The 21,699-nt window shown below is 47.6% G+C and overlaps 2 protein-coding genes across 3 annotated transcripts in view; one reads left to right on the top strand and one right to left on the bottom strand.

The window, feature by feature from the left end:
* The first annotated feature begins 1,289 nt into the window (after positions 1-1,289).
* Positions 1,290-4,428, top strand: LOC134731769 (uncharacterized). The gene is made up of 5 exons (XM_063612587.1): positions 1,290-1,341; positions 2,086-2,178; positions 2,368-2,463; positions 2,549-2,702; positions 3,942-4,428. Exons 1-5 carry the CDS (start codon positions 1,290-1,292, stop codon positions 4,426-4,428), a joined length of 882 nt encoding a protein of 293 aa, XP_063468657.1.
* The window catches only part of N4BP1 (NEDD4 binding protein 1), a 71,264-nt gene continuing 53,575 nt past the window's right edge, over positions 4,011-21,699 (bottom strand). For both annotated transcript variants that reach the window (XM_055297901.2, XM_063611889.1), the window contains exons 3-7: positions 18,804-18,934; positions 16,659-16,755; positions 13,268-13,375; positions 11,411-11,518; positions 4,011-8,534 (exon numbers count right to left, since the gene is read on the bottom strand). In XM_055297901.2, coding sequence (XP_055153876.1) covers positions 8,177-8,534; positions 11,411-11,518; positions 13,268-13,375; positions 16,659-16,755; positions 18,804-18,934 — 802 coding nt within the window. In that variant the 3' untranslated portion in view covers positions 4,011-8,176. The remainder of the gene's footprint in view (positions 8,535-11,410; positions 11,519-13,267; positions 13,376-16,658; positions 16,756-18,803; positions 18,935-21,699) is intronic.

Genomic DNA, 21,699 nt, shown 5'->3' with positions numbered 1-21,699 from the left:
AAGGCATGAATGAATGGCCATCTTCCTGGTGGTCCCTGTGATACTGGGATTCCAAGCCCCAAAGGGGTGGTTTGGGCTGGGGATAGTAATTCTGATAAACTGGAGTGCTCGAAAGTCTGGGATGGACGCCACCTCCGCAGAGGCCAAATGGTGGACAAGGGCCTCTTCCATCTATGCCTCGTGCCTTCTTACAGCCAGAGTTCTTGGAGGGAGGGACCAGGTGACTGGCAGTCCTGCTCTACCGTCCCCACCTCTACGGGTGTGATATGCTCTGGGTGGTCCTCAAAGCCAGAGTTCCTGGGCTGGGGAGGTGGGGGTTATTAAAGCTGGGAGTGTCAGACAACTGGAAAAGGCTCACAGGGAAAATAAACTCTTATCTTCAGGGGAGGCAGTGGAAAGAACAAATGTGGGAATAAGACCTGGACTCAGTCCTGCCTTACCAAACAGCTGATGGCCATGGGCAACCCAAGCCAGCTGGGCCTCTGTCCACACTGCAACTGTGAAACGAGGGCTCTCCCCTGGGTGGCCTCCTCCTTCCCTTCTCAGCTGTGTGGCTGGCCCCACTGGGCTCTCAGGTCCCTGGTGCCTGTGGGATGGTGACCAGGGTTTGCAGCAAGTGCGCAGTGGGGAGGATGAAGGTGCTGCTTTGTGGAAAGAAGCTTGCAAGCTCAATGGGTACTAGCTGCTCTCCTCCCTCTTGTGCAGAAATTGTCCCCACATGTAATTAAGCCAGCTTCTGTCAGGAGGTGAGGACACACAGTGGGGCCAGGTCGGGAGAAACACCTGATGCCAAGGCCAGCCCCACTGGTACTCCAGGAACCAGGAGGGAGCCAGAGGGGTCCTGGCCTCCCCTGGTCTGTGCCCCACTCTGCGCCCCACTCTGCGTCCTGCCTCTGTAGGGCCTTGGATTTGAAAACCACCAAAGGTCAGATGAGGCCCTGAGGGACCCTCGCTAGAGCCACATGTATTCTAGGGAACACTCATTGGCCTGGGTGCAAAGGTGCCTTCCTCACCGTGGGACTCAGGATAGGAAGGACTCTCCCAGGAGCCAGGCCCATTTCTTAGGATTCAGTCCTGGTTGCAACCATTGCAACTACTCTTTAGTAGGGAGGTGTTTCTCAACCATGAGGGCACGCCGGGTCACTTGGGATTACCAGAAAACATGGAAGTGAGATTCTGATCTCCAGGGTCTGGGGTGTGGCCTGGGCAGCGCTGTCCCCGGGGATCCCGATGCACAGCCAGGGTCACAGACCACCAGGTCTGAGGGCAGCAGCACTAGCCCATGACAGATGAGGGCCCGAGGCCTTGAGAGGCTGCGTGACTTTCTCAAGGTCACGGAGAGTAAGTGCAGGAGCAGGCGATGCCCTCACTCCACGGGCTGGCTGGGCATGAGGTCTTCAGAAAAAGGGCCATTCTGGTTGTTCTCTCCCTTCCCTGGCACTGTCCCCTGCATGAAGTGGCTGCTCAAGATCAGGGATGGAGGAACCCTGGAGGGGCTGGGAAGGTGCAGCATCCGGAGGGGATGAGGGGTTTGGGCCCCACCCCTCACCAGCTGGGCCACACAGGGGGAAGAAGTAAGGGTTCCCAGTCCTTCTCAGAGTGGAGGTGTGACATGCCAGGGATCCTGAGGGGCTGGCAAGGGGAGAGGGTCCTGCTGGCATTGAGAGACACCCTGGTTTGGGGGAAGTCCCCTGAACAAGTCCATGTGCGCAGCTGCTGGGGGCAGGCTGCGGGAGGCCCTCTCCTTCCTGCTGCCTGTTTTGGTGGCTGAAACTTTAGACTGATCCAGGAGCCAGACGGGCGGGCAGACAAGCGCATTCTTTTTCGGGGAGGCTGCCGCCTCCTCTTCTCGCTAGAAGCAGGGAGGAGGGGAGGACAGGGCATGCCTGGGCTTGACCCCAGTCTGGGTTTCAGGCTGTGGGGCCAAGCAGGGCTCCCTGGGGACTCGGGGCTGGGGAAGGAAAGCCCCAAAGGCTGGAGTCTGCGGTTTGGAGTCCTGTGACTCTGGGAGCTGAAGCCACCAGGCAGGAGGGGTGAAAGCGGGCTGGTTCAAGAAGCCCTAAGCCTCTGGGCTTTTGGCTCCAGCACTGGCTGTGGGTACTTCTGCTCTGTTTCTGGGCAACTCCCTGCCTGCCCAGCCCATTTCCCCAGTGAATGCCCCTAGCCCTGGCATCCTCGGTGTGGAGGGGATTAGAACCTGAGCTGGGAAAAAGGCCACGTTCAGTTTCCAATCAACATCAACTCATCTGTGTTTCCCGAAATGAAGCGCAAGACGGCTCTGATGCATACATGGACTCACTCCTGACACAGCTTCTGCAGAACTGGTCAACTTCTTTAAAAAAATATGCTCTTGGCATCCTCCCATAGGAACAGGGCTGGATACAGGCCCACCAAGCAGGAAGTGGGGAGGCAGCTTCCTTCCGCGGTCTCCCTGTGCCCTGAAGACTGACAGCCTTGACCCAGGTCTGTCATGGGCCCTCAATTCTTTTCCTTGAAGGGTGGAGGGATCTTAGGCGCCATACCAGCTGCTGAGTCACCTGTGGTGCAGCTTTGCCTTTCAGGGAGGTGGGATGGCCCTTTGGAATTCAAATCCTAAATCCTGGACATCTTAGCTTGAAGAAATGGAAGTTCCTGAGCATCTCTGTACCTCAGTTTCCTCCTCTGCAAAATGGAGATAATAACAGCAGCACTTCAGGAGTGAGGTGAGGATTAAAGGAGACAGAAGCTTGCTGGGCACACGGGGTGGTGAGGTCATGGCACTGGTTGCCGGCCTCAGCTTTCTCAGCACCCTGCGGGCAGGCAGTGGCTGTGCTCACTTCCTCCGGGTGCTCTCTCTGGTGATGGCACCCGAGGGACTCTCCTGAGTGCTTGCCTTGTTCAAGGAACAGTGCCCTCTCTAGACCACAGCTAGACTTCCCAAGGCCCTGCTGAGGCACTGAAAGAAATGTAGGCCCTAGCCTAAGCACCCTCATCATTGGCCCACAGGGATAAAGGAGTGCAGCCACCGAGCGGGGCTCTGGGTTGGGCACAGTTCTAAGCACGTTTATTCCTCATGTCACCCTTGAAGTAGAAAGCATTATTATGCCTATTTTACAGATGAGGAACTAAGTTTCCTTATCTGTAAAACAGACATAATAAAATAATGCTTAGTTACACTTCTGAAGTATACGGAAAGTCAAACTCCAAATGAACAGTGCTGGCATCTGCCCAACTAGGGAACTGGGGAAAAGAACTGCCGTCAGGGGACTGAAGAGGCAGTGGGATGGGCACAGAGCCACGGCAGCAGGGAACAGCTCGAGGGTCAGGCTGAGTTCTCTGCTGAGGGGCCCCAGGCCTGAGTTTCAAGTTACTCAACTCCGAAATGGTCGGCCCCTTCCAGCATTTTCTGACTGGGGTGGATACTCCTGAAGCCCCGTTTGTGCAGGTCTTTGAACCTTTCTAAACAACCTGCAAATCCTTGCTAAAGACAGTAACACGTGTTACTCAAGACTCTCGATTTCAAAGGACGTAAATCCAATTGGAATGACCAGCTTAAGCAAAAAGGGAAGTGTGTTAGAATACTGGGGTGTGGTGATGTCCGAGGAAGGGCTTTCCTGACAACAGGAACCTGAGGCTCATGCTGCCAGGAACCTCTCTCAGGTCGCCGCTTCTTTCCTGCCACAGGTTGGCTTCCCTCAGGGTGGAAAATGGCTTCTGACAGACCTGGGCCTGGCATCCCACGATTCCCACCACCACAGAGGAACTCCCCAGGAGTGACTCGGACTGGTGTAGCTTGGGCCGGGTGTCGGCCCTGGCCAGGAAGCCTGAGTGCATCTGGTACGCAGCCTGCGCCAGGTACCCCTCCCCGGACCTGTGTGCCCAGGATGCCATGTGCTGGAGCCTGGCAGGGGAGGGAGAAGGGAGTGGAGTGACCCCAGCCCCACCCCACTGTCTCCCCGCAGGGCGGTGGATCACGGCGTCTTACTGGTCCTGCTGCCAGATGCCGCAGTCAAGAAGGCACTGTCCTCCAGTTCAGTTGAGCAGACATTTATTAAGCACCTATCAAGTGCAAGGCACTGTGCTAGGCGCCGTGGAAATACAGAGAACACAGGCGGTCCCTGCCCGCGAGGAGCTCACAGTCTAGAAAGGACAGCAAGACAGTACACAATCAGCGGCAACAGCACCAGCCAGAGTGGCAAGTGCCTAAAGCAAGACACAAAGCGCTGTGCAGTCACAGAACATCATGGGGATGCTTCTGGCAGAAGCACTGGAAAGGGGACCAGGAGGACTCAGGCTGGGCCTTCCAGGAGGGAAGCCATTTGGGAGAAGGGCATCTCTAGTGGAGAGAGGTCCATCTGCAGAGCCCACAGGCCATGGGAAACGTGTGGCCACAGGGAGAGTTTGGGGACAGTCAAGTATGGCCGGGAGGTAGACAGCCACGGACACTAAGCTCAGGAGGTGTGAACTTTGTGGTCTGGTCAAACAGCCACTGCAGATCACTTCGCAGGAGGAGGGGTGACTAGAAGTGTTACTGGAAGGTAAATCTGGCTGCACTGCGGCATCTGGACGGCAGAGGGCAGCGCTGGGAGGGGCTGGCCAGTTAGGGCCCACCACCCCTGGGTGTCTGAGAGCGGGAGTAGCAGGCAGGGGCCAGCAAAGCACGAGGGCAGAGCAGGGGACCATACGGAGGGTGGGTGTAGAAGGAGGGAGGGGCCCCGTGCAAGCTTCAGGTCTGGGGAGCCTGATGATGCCTTAGGGCTTCCTGGTAGAGTGGAAAGTGCACTCCTGAAGGTCAGGGCCGGTCACTACAGAGAGGGGACAGCGGGGAGAGGGACAGTGTGGCCCTAAGGGTGACTGCAGTTTCTCAACATGTGGTCCGTGGATCACCTGCATGGGAACTGCCTGGGGAATGAGCTCATTTGCAGATTCCCGGGCCTTCCTCCAGAACTACTGGGCAAGCATCTGCCGGGTCATGCCCGGTAACCTGCATTCTTAACACCAGCTGCCCTCTCCACCACCACGAGCCCCAAAGGTGGGGCAAAGTCTGCAAACCACCTGCTGAGGAAGAATAGGGTGTTAAGGACTGGCTTTAGGCAAAAAGAAGAGACAAAAAGAATGAGGGAGGTCTGGGAGTGAGGGAAGTGGTGGGAAGAAGGTAAAGTCCGGTCAAGCCATGTGCACCACCAAGACAGAGCCGCAGCGCGGCCTTGCAGCCAGGCACCGGGCCATCCCCAAGGGCTGCTCTCAGTCCGCTTTCACTTGGTGGGCGAAAGCCACATTTGCAAACTGGGAGGTGGAGAGTGGGAGGTGAGGGGAAGCACTAGCAATGAATGAAGAGTATTCTTCCGGGAATCAGGCTGTTTCAATCTAAAACATCCAAGATAAGTGGAAACACTGGGGAGGAAGGTGATGAACAGATGGAGGTGAGCCAGAGACACCGCCTGGGCAAGTTGGCCAGGAGGCGGGAGGCGTGGGTCAGAGACACTGCAGGAACTGGGTGAGGACAAGGAGGTGCGAGGAAAGTGGTTGGGGTGATGGTCCCACAGGCAGTCACACCTGAGGCGTGGGAGGCAGGTAGGAGCTGGGGGAGGGTGGGGAGAAGAGTGGTTTCTGTGTGTAGATCTGAGTCCTCCCTCACATCCCAGCCGTGCCACAAGCCTGCATGGGCATGAGGCTGGCTCTCCCTTCACTGGTCTCAAAAGCCACCCAGGCCCGAGTCCCGGCCACACAGCCGAGCCTGCCTAGCAATGCTGACCGGCCGTCCAGGTTGGCCCAGACACCTTCTGTCTCCTGAATGCAGCCTACAGGGGTTCAAACACACTGCTTGCATTAAGGTCAGACAAGGCTCTTTTACTCCCAGAGACAGCGGCCTGGAGCCTCGGGAAGAATGTAGGCCTGGGAATCACCCAGCCCCTCAGGACAACCTCTCTGAGCAACAGACATCCTGCCTGTTGAATGAGGGTGACATCTCTGCCCTGCTAGCCACTTTACATGGATGCCACGAAGTGGGAGAGCCTGAGCAGTAGACAGGGAAGCGGGAGCGGCCCTGCTGCAGGAGGTAGACAGGCTACAGATACTTACGCAGCAGCCACACTGAGGCTAGTACTGGAGGAGGCTGAGAACCAGTAATGAGTTCTTAATGGTTTGATAATTTGGGTTTTTAAATATTAAATATGAGGAGTTTCGGAAGGAATGATGAATTCCATCTCATGCTGTAACTGAAGAAGGGAACCAATGAGTGCTTTGCTCATCCTTCCTTCCCATAGCCGAGAAAGGGAAAGGGGACAGGCCAATCCCTCTGAAGCAATAAGTCAGAACAAAAAGACACAGAACTCAAACGTCAAGGGTCAAGTAGCTTCTAGAGCCGGAAGAAGTGGTGACCCCCTCAGCCTAGCCAGAACCAGCCAGCATGGGTGGAGACTCAGCCTGGCAGTAAGGGAATCTCCTGGGTTTCCTCTGAAGCAGAGGAGAAATAGTGGGTCAGCCAGGCTGCTGGACCGAACAGTGAGCCAGAAGGCCAGAGTCACTGCAAGACAGCCCCAGCCCGCACACCTCAGTTGTGCTTTTGAAAACAGGTGCAAAGCTGAGGCATGGGAGCTGTGACTGAAGTCGCCCTTCTGGCTGGCCTCGTCTTCTACCTCTGCTTCCACAGCTGGGTGACTTGGCCATAGACCCAAACAATGGACAATCAGTTCCACATCAGGAGGCATCACGGACGCATCTGAGAGGAAACATGATTGAAGGACAAGCCTGGCCTCATGGAGGGCTCTGGATTCATCCCTTGAAGAACGTAGCGATCAAACAAAACCAAGAAGCAGGCCTGGAGGGAGCACTCTGGGATGCCACCCAGTCCCCTCACCATTTACAAACCAGCACTGAGTCCTCAGCCCCTGCTCCTCAGGGCCAGGAGACAAGATCCGGACAGTCAGGAAGCCGACTGTGAGCAGCCTGGGGGTGCAGGTGTAAAATACAAAGCCCTTTGAAGGTCCAGACAACAAGAGTAAAGATGTTAAGATTGCCCAGGAAAAGAACTTCACTGACACTGAATTTGGGCAACACCTAGAACAGACAATATTAAGATATCAATTCTGAGAAAGACTCACGGGAAAGGCTGTTTAGGAGGACACTAGAGAGACAAACACAGGGAAAATAAATACAGGGGCTCTGGGATCCCCCCACAGAAGCTACTAATGCTATTTATTGGCTTGGGTCACTTTTGAGAATAGAAAACCATTTTTTGGCAAAGTTGTACAAACTCCACATCGGGGCGTCTCCTGCAGTTGTGGACACAAGATGGCCAAAGTGACCGGGCTCTTCATTAAACTTCCTCACAACCCGCTACGGTGTTCAGAAGCTAAGACGTGACTTCCAGAGCCAGGCCAGGCATGTGGAGGCCCCTGCCTGTGAGCGTGTCAAGCCCTGGCTGGGGAGCCTGCTGCCTGCCCGGCCACTCCTCAGCTGTGGCTGTGGGCATGGCCGGATGGTGCGCACACTGGGCCGTCCCCTTTTGTGCAGGGTGGAAGGGAAAGGAGGGTGGGACTCCATGGGCTCCACAATGTCTTCTAGCCCTGGCATTCTGTGAGTCTAACTTCGCCCTGGTCATTCACCATGGCTAGGCACCAAGTGCCATCTAGTGGCACCGCGGGTCCACTTTCACAATGCTCCAACCAAATGACTGCAGAACAAACCAACTCTTACCCACTTTAACTCCGGGGGTGAGGGCAGAGGAGGCTGGAAGGGTGAGCACACTTCATGGTAGTGACGGGACATATTCATCTCAAGAAAATATACTTTAAGAGGTCTTGCTTTCCTTAAGAAAGCAACTCTTTATTTATTTATTTATAAAGGCTAACCATAACCATTTGTCAATATTTTCGGCTTTAAGGAAAATAGTTTAAAAAACATAAAAAGGTAAATACACTCAAGAGTAACTGCTATTAAACAGTTCTGAACAGGCAGAAAATGTAGACTTTCCTTTAACAGAAAATGTTAAATCTGTAATAGCAGCATAATTTATATATAGAAAAAAGCTGGTTTTGAAAACCCAGATTTATACACAAAACATTTTTTTTCTATACAACTGCGTTTACACTGGGAAATAAGCTTCTTCACATTATGTTCATTCCCATCAGATACAGGTGTGAGCTTGAATTTGATCAGCCAGCCCTGAGCGCAAGCTCAGCGCTCAGCACAATCTTCAATCCAACACCATGGCAGAGAGTGCGTTTAGATCTTTCATGTATGGGTGGGCCACCAAGATCTGGTCTATTTTCAGTCTTTGCTCTGAGTCAGGGAAGATCTTCAGAAGGGCTTCCCTCAGCTCGTTAGTTTCTGCAGAAGATCTCTGAGCTGGCATGGGCAGGTTCTGCTGGAGATTGGGGAGGGCTGGCAGCAGTGGGAAGTGGGGCTGCTGAGGGAGCCAGTGGCTTGAAGGGGCTCCCTGAATCCGGGTCGGAGGCTGGTGGCTGGTGCTGGCTGCCTGGGTGCCAGGGACTCTGAAGCTGGGGTCAAACATGCCCACATTTGGCAGGGCACTGAGTAGGGGCTGCATATCTCTGTGAATGGAAGCGAGTCCTGGTGAGTTGGGTTATAAGTAAACAAAAAATCATGGAGCTATTTTAGAAGGTAACTGCGGCAGGCCTTGAGGCTCAGGATGCCGCTCCCTGGCTTCCAAAGGCAGCATGCAAGACTGAGGTGGAGGTGGTGACATCAGACACCCACAGAGGAGCCTGCGAGGATTCCACTGACGCCATCTCAAGGCATGCCAGGGAATGAATGCGCTCTATGAGGGAGCACCACCCTCCCAGGTCTTCTGCTGTGAGGACTGACCCCATCCAGCTGTTTGGCTCTAACCAGGGTGCCCTTGGGAGCTTTCAAAAGGTTTAACAGGGTCTTACTCTTCTGAAGATTTTCATTTTGTGCAGGACCCTGGTTAACAGAAATTAGAACAGACTCCTTTTGGGGAGAGTGGCAGTCCCCACCGACTCAGTCTAGATGAGGTGTGGGTGGGTGCCCACACTTGTACGCACATGGGTGTGTGCGAGTATGTGTGTACAGGGAGGGCATCTGTATCGCTCAAAAGCCTCCCATTGGACTTGGCCTGCAGGCGAGAAATGAGGCTAGCTGAAGTTTCCCCAACTTCAAAAGCTCAACTAACTTCAACAGCCCCTCTGTGATGGAAGTGATTCCCAACTTCTTAACTGATTTGTGAACAGCTCTACAAAGAGCCACCAGGTGAGAGTGAAAAGGCAGGCAGGACAGACCCTGTGCCAGGTTGCTCAAGGAGTGGGAGGAAGTAGAGGACTCTCCTTCTGGTAACTCTGACCCACGGACCTGACTGATGCTCACACACAGGCCTCAGGCCTGAAGCCCAGCAGGGGATTTCCAAGTTCAGATGTCGGGAAGGAAAATGAGATGGACTGATGAGCGTAGCAGGTGTGGAAAATGGCTGCCATTCTCTTCATGTGGGTAGAAAAGCATGGCGTTTGGGAATTAAGTCCTCATCTGTGTCATAAAACCCAAAGGCTCAAAAGAGAAATGATTCACAAGACCAGGGAGTTGAAATTGTAGTGGTCTCCTAGGTAGAAGAGACCACCATATAAAAAAAAAAAACCCATCACCACCTACCACTGAATCCAAACCTACAACTCCCAATGGTTCCTGTTGCAAATGGAAAAGATCGACTGGAAAGTGTGACTGCCTAAAAATGCTGAGAGAGCTGTGTGTCTTCCTCTCAGCTTAGATCCCCCATCACACCCTCATGCACATATCAGCTGGGAATGCACAGAAGTGCAGCCTGGTTTAGTTTTTAAAAAGAGTAAACATCAGTCATGGGGTCATATGATCTCCCTGTTAGGTTCACAGGAATCTTTAGTTAATGTCTGTTACCGAAGAATTCTGAAAACAGAAACAATCACTAACAAGGTGTCCTAAAAACAAAACAAACCCAAACTACAACAAAGAAAACCTAAACTACCAAATCATTTTCAGATAAATATGGAATACTGGCTTTTCCATTCAGTGAAGGTAGAAAGTAATAGTTCCCCCAGGCAGTGATTCCTGAGCAGTAAGTAAATTAATATAAGCATAACATGTTCAAAGCAAATGACTTTAGAAAATGAATGTAAAAAGACACTCACACATACAAAATGAGCCCATCAGACACTCGTGATTCAGAGGGAGAGCTCTCACACATACATGATGAACCTAAGTAGTATTCGCCAGTAAGTGACCACCAGCTTGAAAAACTAGCTTTGTTTTTTTGTTTTTGAGACAGAGTCTTGCTCTGTAACCCAGGCTGGAGTGTAGTGGCATGATCTCGGCTCACTGCAACCTCCGCCTCCTGGGTTCAAGTGATTCTCCTGCCTCAGCCTCCCGAGCAGCTGGGATTACAGGCATGCACCACCACACCCAGCTAATTTTTGCATTTTTAGTAGAGCCAGGGTTTCACCACGTTGGCCAGGATGGTCTCGAACTCCTGACCTCAAGTTATCTACCTGCCTCGGCATCACAAAGTGCTGGGATTATAGGCATGAGCCACCACACCCGGCTTTGTCTTTTTAAACCTACAAAAAGGCTGGGTGCGGTGGCTCGCGCCTGTAATCCCAGCACTTTAGGAGGCTGAGGCGGGTGGATCACCTGAGGTCAGGAGAGTTTGAGACCAGCCTGGCTAACATGGCAAAACCCCGTTTCTGCTAAAAAAAAAATACAAAAAATTAGCCAGGCGTGGTGGCATGTGCCTGTAATCCCAGCTACTCGGGAGACTGAGGCAGGAGAATTACTTGAAACTGGGAAGCGGAGGTTGCAGTGAGCCAAGATCGCGCCACTGCACTCCAACCTGGGCAACAAGAGTGAAATTCCATCTCAAAAAAAATAAGTAAATAAAAATAAACCCACAAAAAAATTTGGCTCCTGTCTTTTCCTAGGATGAAAACTGAAAGGACTACAGTTGAAAATCCGGGATGCTTGCTACATTAGCTTCCAAATATATGAAACCAGCACTAAATTTAAGGCTTAAAAAATTTTGGCCAGGCATGGTGGCTCATGCCTATAATCCCAACACTTTAGGAGGCTAAGGAAGACGGATTCCTTGAGCTCAGGAGTTTCAGACCAGCCTGGGAAACATGGTAAGACCCTGTCTCTACTAAAAATACAAAAAAAGAGCTGGGCGTGGTGGTATGCACCTGTGGTCCCAGCTACTTGGGAGGCTAAGATGGGAGGATCGCTGAAGCCCGGTGGGGCAAAGGTTGCAGTGAGCCGAAATCACGCCACTGCATTCCAGCCTGGGTGACAGAGCAAGACCTTGTCTCAAAAAAAAAAAACATAATAATTTTTTTAAAGTCATTTTTAGTCTATAAAGACAGCACTTGCACTAAAGCACAAAGAGTTGAAATAGACGTTTTAATACAAGACAATCTGAAAAAGGAAATACCTAAGACAGACTTCCTTCTGAAGAAACTCCTCTAATCGAGGTCCACTTCTTCCCAGAGGATCATCAGGAACCATAAATATGTCCCCCACGAACGTGTACTGCAGCAGCCTACGACACAGAACACCATGAGGCTGAGAAACAGGGTCCTCACTGCCCAGGGCCTGCGTAAGGATCCCAAAGCAGCCACCTGATGCCAAAGCAATGGTCAGGTCAGCCTAGAAATCCTAAGACTGCTCAACTGCCTAAAAGTGGGGAAAATACCCAAGTCAAACCCTTTTAATTTCTGTTTTGGACACAAAAACAATAGAGTCAGAACGTTTTATCAGCTGGCCCTCAAATTTCTCATCAAGACTTGCAGATTTGTACTGGGCTTAGGAAGCCGCTTCTTCTTCTAATATAACTTTCAATATAACTTTGAAAAATAAGATTTAAAGACTGTCAGCTTAGGACACAAATGCTGAACAAATGTTTAATTTTTGAATAAAACTGGTAATAAATGTGTCCATAAGCAAATCCACTGAAAATAATATTTTTAAAAAGGAAAACGATATATGAATAAAGGAAATCTGGGGTCTTTACACCACTATTTATCATATCAGGGGAAAACAGAAAATAAAATAATTTTTAAAAGTCCAAGTGCCTGTGCTTGTTGTCCAGGTCTCCTTTCTGCCTTGTTTTTGTGAATGCTGAAAGCAACAACTTGGCTGGAGAACACCAGTCTTGACTGCATTTAAACCCTCCATGCATACATGGATGAGTGTCAATAAATACTGACAATGAGCCCAGGCAGAGGTCCAACAGAAACATGCCCTACAAGATTAGTAGCTCATTAACTGTGCCCAGAAGGTCAAAGACCAATTCTTGGTTCAGCTATCAACAACCGCTTTTTAACAGCATAGGTGTCAAAATGCATACAGTAATTAACTCTCACCTGGGCATTCATTTTCTAAAATCTTCTAACAATTTAGGAAAATATAAATACCAGGCAAGGTGCAACTGTGAAATCCCAACAGGGATAAGTATCTAGCTGTGCTAGCTATATTGCAAGTTTTACTATGTATTAGTTATACTTAATGTGAGGCATGTTCACTTTACGTTTTAAGATTTCTGGCCTATATGACTTGTCCCTGGCACTATCATAGGCTCTTGCTTTCTATTTTAAATAACTGGTCAGGTGATACTTGTTAACAAGAAGTCCTAGAAGCCAGTGCCCACTGATCTTACGGCATTTTTCAGCAGTGGACACATTCACAGTATTATTACAAATGACAAACAGCAGTGAATGCTAAACTCTTGACATAACTTTGTTTTATTTTGGATGATATCTAAAGATGTTTTCAATATAGATTATTAAACCATGACTGTAAAAACCTCCAGAAAAGCATCAGATATTAAAAAGTGGAAATATTCTCTCCAGACCATGAAGAAGTGAAAGCCCAGTCAGCACACATTGCTTTCAGTCCTTTCCTCTTGCTAGAATCCCAGCTGTCATGAAGTTCACCCTTTCACTTCACAGCTGAGTAAAATACGAGGCCATTTGTGCTCCATGACACTTAACTGTGCCTCCTGCTTCATGCAGGAAAACTCTGATGCCCTAGAAGGCTGCAGTGACAGCAGAGCATGCCCACACTCATCACTGCCAGCTCTGCTGCTCTGTGCTGGGCCCCCCGCTTACCTGGAGGGGCCAGCCACCTATGAAGTGGGAGTGCAGCACAGTCTTATGATACTTTGGTCCCTTATATTGTCTTCTGTGGGGACAAGGAATATAGAAAACAAAACAAACAAAATGTACACAGAAACAAACAATTAAAAACAAAACAAAACTTTTCTGACCAAAGACAAAGAAGAAAATATTACCTTTTTGTAATAATTTCTCTCCAAGAGACTGACTCATTCACAAATTCTCTGAAATTATCATTTGTCACAATTATGCCACCAGTTTTGTCCGCTAAGTGTAGTAGAAACCTATGGTAATATAAGAGAGTTTAAAATGAGCAACAGGCATCCTTGGCTCAGAGAAGCCATGTTATAAGAAGTGAAGATTTCCTCTTCATAGGAAAAGCATCAAAGAATTTAACCAAGGCTAGGCCACAGAAAAGTTTAGCCCCTATCAACTGAAGATCAATCAGAATGGTGAATATCTCTAAAATTATTAGCGTGATTATAAAATAGATTGTCTTTCATACAATTTCTTCTGTTAAATGATCTCAAGTATAATTTATTCAAAAGTTGTATTATCAATAAACAGTGTTAATAAGAATGCATGAGGACCAGAGCAGAGAATGAGAGCTGACAAGCCTGTGAAATCATTATTCAGATTTAAGTTACTGAGCAACAATATTTTGGTTCTAAGATTAGCTGCTTAGTACAATCAGCCTTACAATTCTTTTTCCTTTTTAAAAATTCATAGGTTCAAGCCGAGTGTGGTGGCTCACGCCTGTAATCCCAACACTTTGGGAGGTTGAGGTGGGTGGATCATTCAAGCCCAGGAGTTTGACACCAGTCTGGGCAACATGGTGAAACCCTGTCTCTACAAAAAAATACAAAAAATTAGCCGGGTGTTCCCTGTAGTCCCAGCTACTCAGGAGGCTGAGGTGGAGGATCAGCTGAGCCCAGGCAGGTGGAGGGTGCAGTGAGCTGAGATCATGCCACTACATTCCAGCCTGGGCAACAGAACGAGACTGCTTCAAAAAAAAATTCATAGGTTCACACTGCTCTGATTTAAAGAGTATCTGGAAGTGCCATTTTGTTTAGACTAAGTTAGAGATTCACTCAAATGGAAGATACGACAGGATACATGGTGATTAAAAAAGGGAAAGGATGAAGCAGTAAAGAAGACTTCCATTTCACTGCTGATTATTCATGCTCAGACCCTCTTAATAAGAAATCTGTGAGGCTGTGAATTTTATCCCTTAAGTTAGGGTGACCACATTTGTCTAAGGCAATGTAGACAAAGATAATAAAAAATAAATTAAGGGACTCACTGGAATTAAAGGTAAAGACAACTGCTTTTACTGGCAGTGATGAGTACTTAACGGGGATTTAAAAAACCTCATTAGTTTCAGAGATCTTAGAAAACCTTGGAAAGTAAATATGATGTAGTTCTTTGGCTTTATTAAATAACATTTTACAAATGATTTCTAACTGGCGTGAGTTGTAAGTGGTATTGTTTGTTTGCCCAGAAGTACTAACAAAAATAGGCAGTAAGGCTTCTGAGTTCATGTACTATGAATGAGAACATATATGCACGTCGTCTAAAAACCCAAAGAGCCATATCAGCCAACCAAGAGCTTAGTCTGCATACTTGTGCGTGTGTTCCAACCCTGCTGGTGTGAGAATGAAGCTGCTGTGTTAAAGGACCTGAGCCCTGCAGGGTCCTTGCCCGTGTCACAGGGCTGAGAAAGAAGTGTCCTTCCATTCCGCCTTCTAGTACTTCTCACCTATCCCCCAGCCACCCACATATGGTATCCTCTTTCGGCTCTTCTGTGCCACCTGATTCTCACCCATCAGATCTGGTCTTGCATACCAGCCTGGTGCAGGGCAAGGGACTGTCAATGAGAAGGCCCTTTTGGTGAATGAACATATGTCTGCTGTGGTCCCAAGCCCCCCATCCTTCTGCTCAGGCCCTCTTTTCATCTCTTACCCATTTGACTATCATTCACTAGCTTGGGTCACAAGCTAAACACTATCTTCAACGGAGTGGTGTTTTGGTGGAACACAGGCAAAAACACCAGGGGTGTTGTCAGTGCTATAAGCCAGATGAAAATAAACGGGGCAAATGCAGGGGAGAAAAGAATAAAACAGCTACCACTAGGCTCCCAAATACTAGTAGACTTGCTACTAATTTCATACCATGAGGAGGATTTTAAAAACTGGTCCTATTTCCATTGGTTAAGTTTGGAACCTTCTCTTATTCAACCACAGCAAAACTCCCTTCTGTTACTTATGCACATGTCTTCTCAAAATTTGTTAGGGCAGAAGGTGCATCTGAATCATGCATGTCCCCAGAACCTACCTCGGTGTATCAGATTTGGTTAGTGCTCAATAAAGTTTTTAGAAAAAATTTAAAAAGGGCCAGCGGCAGTGACTCATGCCTGTAATCCCAGCACTTTGGGAGGCTGCGATGGGTGGATCATCTGAGGTCAGGAGTTTGAGACCAGCCTTATCAACATAGTGAAACCCTATCTCTACAAAAAATACAAAAATTAGCCAGGCGTGGTGGTACATGCCTGTAATCCCAGCTACTTGGGAGGCTGAGGCAGGAGAACGGCTTGAACCTGAGAGGCGGAGGTTGCAATGAGCCGAGATTGTGCCATTGCACTCCAGCCTGGGTGAGACAGTGAAACTCTATCTCAAAAACAAAACGAAATATTTAAAAGGTACAGACTAAATCTTGGTGACTCAGATGCACTAGTACCTGCTTCCTGAGTTATATGCCAAGCTAAGAAATGCAGGCTTATAGGCCAGGTGTGGTGGCTTATAGGCCAGGTGTGGTGGCTTACACCTGTAATCCCAGCACTTTGGGAGGCCAAGGTGGGCAGATCACCTGAGGTCAGGAGTTCAAGATCACCCTGGCCAACATGGAAAAACCCTGTCTCACTGCAACCTGCTAAACTAGAAATACAAAAATTAGCTGGGCGTGGTGGTATGTGCCTGTAATCCCAGCTGCTTGGGAGGCCGAGGCAGGAGAATTGCTTGAACCCAGGAGGCAGAGGTTGCAGTGAGCTGAGATCGCGCCACTGCACTCCAGCCTACGTGACAGAGTGAGACTCCATCTCAAGAAAAAAAAAAAAAAAAAAGAAAAGAAATGCAGCTTACTCCTATCACAGTAGGGTCAGTTGAGACACTTCTATTATGTAGAAGAAACCCTGAGGACCCAGGCATTACAATAGGCTAAGTCACTGACCAAAAGTAGACTGAGAGGAGATAATATGTGAAACCATTTTCAAGCCTGCCACACTAAGACAAGACAAACATTACTTTTAGCACCTACCAACCAGAGACTACAATATCTGCTTTTACTTATAGATTTTCAGCCATGTTTTACTAAAACACAAAAAGAGTTTCTTTTGTGGTGTTTCTAAAAACTATGTAGCAAATATCACTGAGCATATCACCTTAATGACCATAAATATTAAACCCACTGCATCAAGCAGGTCCTCTAAAAGTGTGGACCTGTCCAGCAGAGCAGGTGGCTGGCTCCTCACCACCCCACTCCAACCTTAGGAAGGAGAATGGCCTTTCATACCTGTCATCATGAGAAGCAATTCTTTCTCCAAAGACCATCCGGGCAGGAGTTAAAGATAATATTCCGAGCTCCTGGAGCTGGGTTAAGAAGTGCTGTTCTGTTCATGGAATAAGTTGAATATACATTCAGAAAAGGGCTATCTTCTCAAATGTATCAAGAAATGAAAGTACACTCAAATGTTTCACTTGGAGAGCTGTAGAAAACCTTTTTTCTATTGACTCAATTTTACTAACTCACTAGGAAGAAAAAAAAAATACAAGCAAGACCCAAACTAAGGCAAAAACAACATATGAACTAACTTCAGTTATTTTTTAAACATAAAAAGATTAAACTCATTTGCCTCTCAAGAATAGTAGGACAGGCATGGTGGCTCACGCCTCTAATCCCAGCACTTTGGGAGGCTGAGGCAGGTGGATTACTTGAGGTCAGGAGTTCAAGACCAGACTGGCCAACATGATGAAACCCTGTCTCTACTAAAAATACAAAATTAGGCAGGTGTGGTGGTGCATGCCTGTAATCCCAGTTACTCAGGAGGCTGAGGCAAGAGAATCGCTTGAACCCGGGAGGCAGAGGTTGCAGTGAGCTGAGACTGCACTGCTGCACTCCAGCCTGGGTATTTAATGAAGCCTACCATCAAAAACTCTTTCAGAGCTATACTACAAGAAGTAGAGGACAAAGAGAGGGATGATAAGAGACCCTAAGAGAGGGTAGGGGTGGGGCTAGGGCAGATCTAGGGATAGGAGGGACAAATGGTTCTACCCCAAGAAAGATCCCTATGCCAAGAGTCTGTTGAAGCCTCCTCCTACTGGCCTCCTATCCAACTTCTCAAAGGTGTCCATACAAATATTCGCCAGTTTTCATGGGGATGGGTGGTGACAGTGGAGAATGGAGGGTCAAAGCTACATTTTAGAAAACCAGTAATGGGCAAAAGCAGCTAAAAGCTCAGGGCCTGGGATTCCCACACCTGCATTCCCTACAATGGTACTCACCACTGACTTAAGCAATGCAGAGCTTTGTTAAGCATTAAGAGACTCCTTCGGCAGGGCATGGTGGCTCCTGCCTGTAATCCCAGCACTTTGGGAGGCTGAGGTGGGTGGATCACAAGGTCAGGAGTTCGAGACCAGCCTGGCCAATATGATGAAACCCCATCTCTACTAAAAATACAAAAATTAGCCCGGAGTGGTGATGCGTGTCTGCAGTCCCAGCTACTCGAGAGGCTGAAGCAGAACTGCTTGAACCCAGGAGGCGGAGATTGCAGTGAGCCGAGATCATGCCACTGCACCCCAGCCTGAGCGACAGAGCAAGACTCCGTCTCAGAAAAAAAAAAAAAAAAAAAAAAGAGAGAGACTCCTTCAGGGATCCAATCGCAAAAATAACAAAATGAGTGGATCTGCTTCATTCCTTATGTACCCTCTGTTAAGATGAATATGCTCTTCAAAATGGGGGAAGTTGGGAATACTTGGGAATTGTGTGGTTTGACCATTTCTGCCCCACTAGTGACTAAATTTCACTTCCTGTTTAATGTGCTAGGCAAGTCCTGTACTGACCCTCCTTCCCCACAATCTACTTTATTTTTCCAGGCCCTCTGATGTGTTAAGTTGCCTGGCACAGCCCTTTCACCTATCTTCCTATCATGACCTATGACACAAACAACCTGAAGTTTCTCTGGAACATTTCATGTTTCATAATAAGTTCAAATCTTTCGTGTGTGGCCTGCAAGTCAGCCAGAGTACTTTATGGTTAACAGAAATGATTTATATTAAGCCTTAAATAGACTGTTAAAAAGACATAACTTGAAGGGCCCAAATTTATGAAGTGACTTCAAAAATACTATCTAAACAGTCAGAAATCCAGCCTAATAAAAAGATATTTTTTAGAAAGTAAAAAGAAAATGTGATATATAATGAACCCTTAACATAACTTCCAGTATAAATAACTATGTTAACTTTCCATCCTACCCCCTAGTATTTGTGATGCTGTGGCACTGTCCTCAACTGATGTTTTGCTAGGTGCAGTAGATTTACAATTTTATTTTTAAAGCTGCTGCCTATGGCACACAGCTCTATTCTAAATAGCATGCGTTGCAATTATAAGCCGACTCATTAAACATTTCACTAGAAATCTGAAAAAATCAGTTTGCCTCACCTGTGACATTAGGATCACGCCTTGTTCTCCACTGAGGGACAAATACAGTGATGTTTCTGTTGCCAAGCTTCCAAAAATATTCAACTGCAATTGCAATTCCGCGACAAGAAAAGAACTTTTTCAGACCATGGCTAGAAATAACAAAGTAAAGAAAATAAGTAAAATTTATTTCTGTTTAAAGCACAGTAAGTTTCACCATGGAAAGTTAACATACACATACAACAAACAGTAAGAACAAAGTTTCCTTTAATATTCTTACATTTTTGGCATTTAGTTGCATAAAGTTAGGATGGAACCCACTGTAGGGGACAGAACTCTTAACAGTGCCTTAGGATTTTTCTCACATTTTGTTAATCTAACTGGGTGTGTTGTTGTGATAGAAGGCAGTGAGCTCCATGGTAATACTTGTTCCCTGTGACAGAAGAAAGGGACAAAGATGTGACACGGTCATAACCCCTGCAACCTCCGAAGATGCTGCTGTGTCCCGTCCCAAGAGGGCTCCACTCTTTTTAGGGAATGGCTATATTTACCCAGTTTACAGCTTACGAGAAACACGTTGAGGGCAAGACTAAAATGAAACTAATGGGGGGCCATGAAAGGCTCTTTTAAGAAAGCAGAAAGCAGGGAGAAAAGGTAAAAAAAAAAAAAAATTAAAACAACAACAACAACAATGAACAGTAGAGAACACGGGTCAGCACAGTTTTTCTGTTAAGAGCCACACAGTCTCTGTCATACTACCCAACTCTGCATGTGAAAACAGGTGTGAAAACAGCCACAGACAACTGTAAGTGAATGTGTGCGGCTGTGTTCCACATTTACAAAAACAGGTGGCGGGCCTGATTTGGCCCATAGTTTACAATCCTTGGTACAGAGGATTAAAAAATGCCCACCCTTCCATCCATAACACATTTCAGTGGAAAGGAAGAAAGTACTTAAATTTTACCTCCAGCAGTTAATTAAAAGTGGAGATAAAAAAGTGTTAAAAGTTTAAAATTCTGCAGGTGGTAATTTGTCTACTCATGGATATTAGAAAGACAGACTAAAATCTCAGTGATGCTGTAATTTATGAAATTAGCATAATCTATGTTCACAGCTTCAATGGTTGCTTAGATTCCAGCGACAATACTCCCTGCATCTTCAGTCCTATCTTCTCTCCACGTCTAATGCTGCACGCCGAAACTGCTTTGTAGAAATACTTCACTTGAAAGTCCTGCCATGATGGGCATATGTGTCCCGAGTTAAACCCAGGCTCTCCTAATTCCAACCTACCCTGCAAATTCCAGTGAAACTATTAAATGCAGCCCAAGGCCTTTGATTCTGCTCAGGGCCTTCAAAGGCACTGTCCTACACTACCTGGCTTCCAGGACCCCTCCTCGTCTGACTCATCAGAAAGGATCTGGCCAAGTGACCCTTCCACTACCATGCGACAACCCTCTTGGTTTTGGCCAGGTCTTGCTATCTCACCCCTCCCGGTCTCTGAGTCTTTCCTTATATTGCTTTCTGTACGTGCAATGCTCTTGCACCTTTCCTTGCACCTTCTTCAAATGCCCTCAGGACTGAATGGGCTGAATTCTGGCCCCTCTTCTTCTATGAAGCTATTTCTAGACATAGGGCCTCTCTCAGCCTCCTTCCTCTTCTGAGTTCCAATCCTGTATGGTGCACCAGAATCACAGAGATAGAATGGCATTTAGATGCCTGTTAGAAAAAGGAGTCACTAGGGAAAGAGCAGTTTGCCTGGGTTGCACAGCCAGGGGGATGAGCTGGATCATACTCCGGCTTCCTCACGCCTGCCCTATCCATGACCCCACAGTGGGATTGTCACCCCACCTGCACGTGCGTTCCCTCAGAGCAGGAAGAGGCTGGACACTTCACGAACATCTAACGCTCTGTGAGATTCAGAAGAGCTACACAGACTCCTCTTTTTGAAGGCTATTTCTTTTTCAGTGAACCATAAATATTTCAGAGGCTCCTACCCCCAAAAATATATGTAAATAAACACATCCAATCTTGATAATTCAGGAGTGCTTTGTTTATCTAAAGGCATTCAAATATGGCAAGAGGGTAACAAAGTGACATTTTTAACTAGAAAAAAGACTGGGGGTGGTTCTTTAAAGGGGGCCTTTTTTAATCTTTCAAAAACAATAAATCATCCATCACTCTAATTGCTTAACAGCAGGGACATGCCTAGAGTTAACATCAACCACAGCCCTAATTCGAAAATCCACAACAGAACAACCTGCTGGTTCTTAGAAAAACCAAGAAATATGTATATTTAGTCCTCAAAAGGATAACCCTTGAGGTAACTGCACTGAAAAGGCTTCTAAGGTGGCTCCCTGATTATTTGACAGATACAAATGTGTGCTACCTACTCTCCCTCTTTTCCTTAACAGCTTCTGGTGATGGCAAGAGGAGGAACTGGATAGAGGAGGAGTATCCAGTTCAATTCCACTGGGTCACTACGTAACAAGGGAGGAAATGCAGACCGATGAATTCTGCTGCCCTGGACTCCTTACAAGTCTAGAGGGGGAACAGATGGAGTTTCTAGAAACATCAGCTCTCAACTAAACTCCAAAGTGTTATTCTCAGTGATAAGATCATATCACTTTTGATACTCTAAAAAAATCTCAGGAATGGAATTAAAATAGAGGTTCAAAATTCTGGTGGAGAACATACAGATTTACCTAAAAAATAAAACTACAACAAAAAATTAAGTGAAGCCAAATTATTGTCCTCAAAATAATACAGAGGGCCGATTAAGGACCCTTCTTCCTACTTCAAGTCCTATACCCTGAGCAGGCAGACATGTGCTTACTCATCACTGTCTCCTAGCCTCTCTGCAATCAAACCAGAGTAGCATGTTGACAGGTAAACCCAGACCAAAGGTCTATTTCGACCC

The sequence above is a fragment of the Symphalangus syndactylus genome, chromosome 11 (assembly GCF_028878055.3).
Source record: "Symphalangus syndactylus isolate Jambi chromosome 11, NHGRI_mSymSyn1-v2.1_pri, whole genome shotgun sequence".
NCBI lineage: Eukaryota > Metazoa > Chordata > Mammalia > Primates > Hylobatidae > Symphalangus > Symphalangus syndactylus.
This window is presented reverse-complemented; position numbering and strand designations above follow the sequence as displayed.

Excerpts from the sequence above, each read along its gene's own strand:
- LOC134731769 (XM_063612587.1), top strand. The coding sequence starts at position 1,290 with ATGAGGGCCCGAGGCCTTGAGAGGCTGCGTGACTTTCTCAAGGTCACG. Across the intron at positions 1,342-2,085 it reads CTTTCTCAAGGTCACGGAGA|CACTGGCTGTGGGTACTTCT; the intron begins GTAAGTGCAGGA and ends TTTTGGCTCCAG. Across the intron at positions 2,703-3,941 it reads AGCAGCACTTCAGGAGTGAG|GGCGGTGGATCACGGCGTCT; the intron begins GTGAGGATTAAA and ends GTCTCCCCGCAG.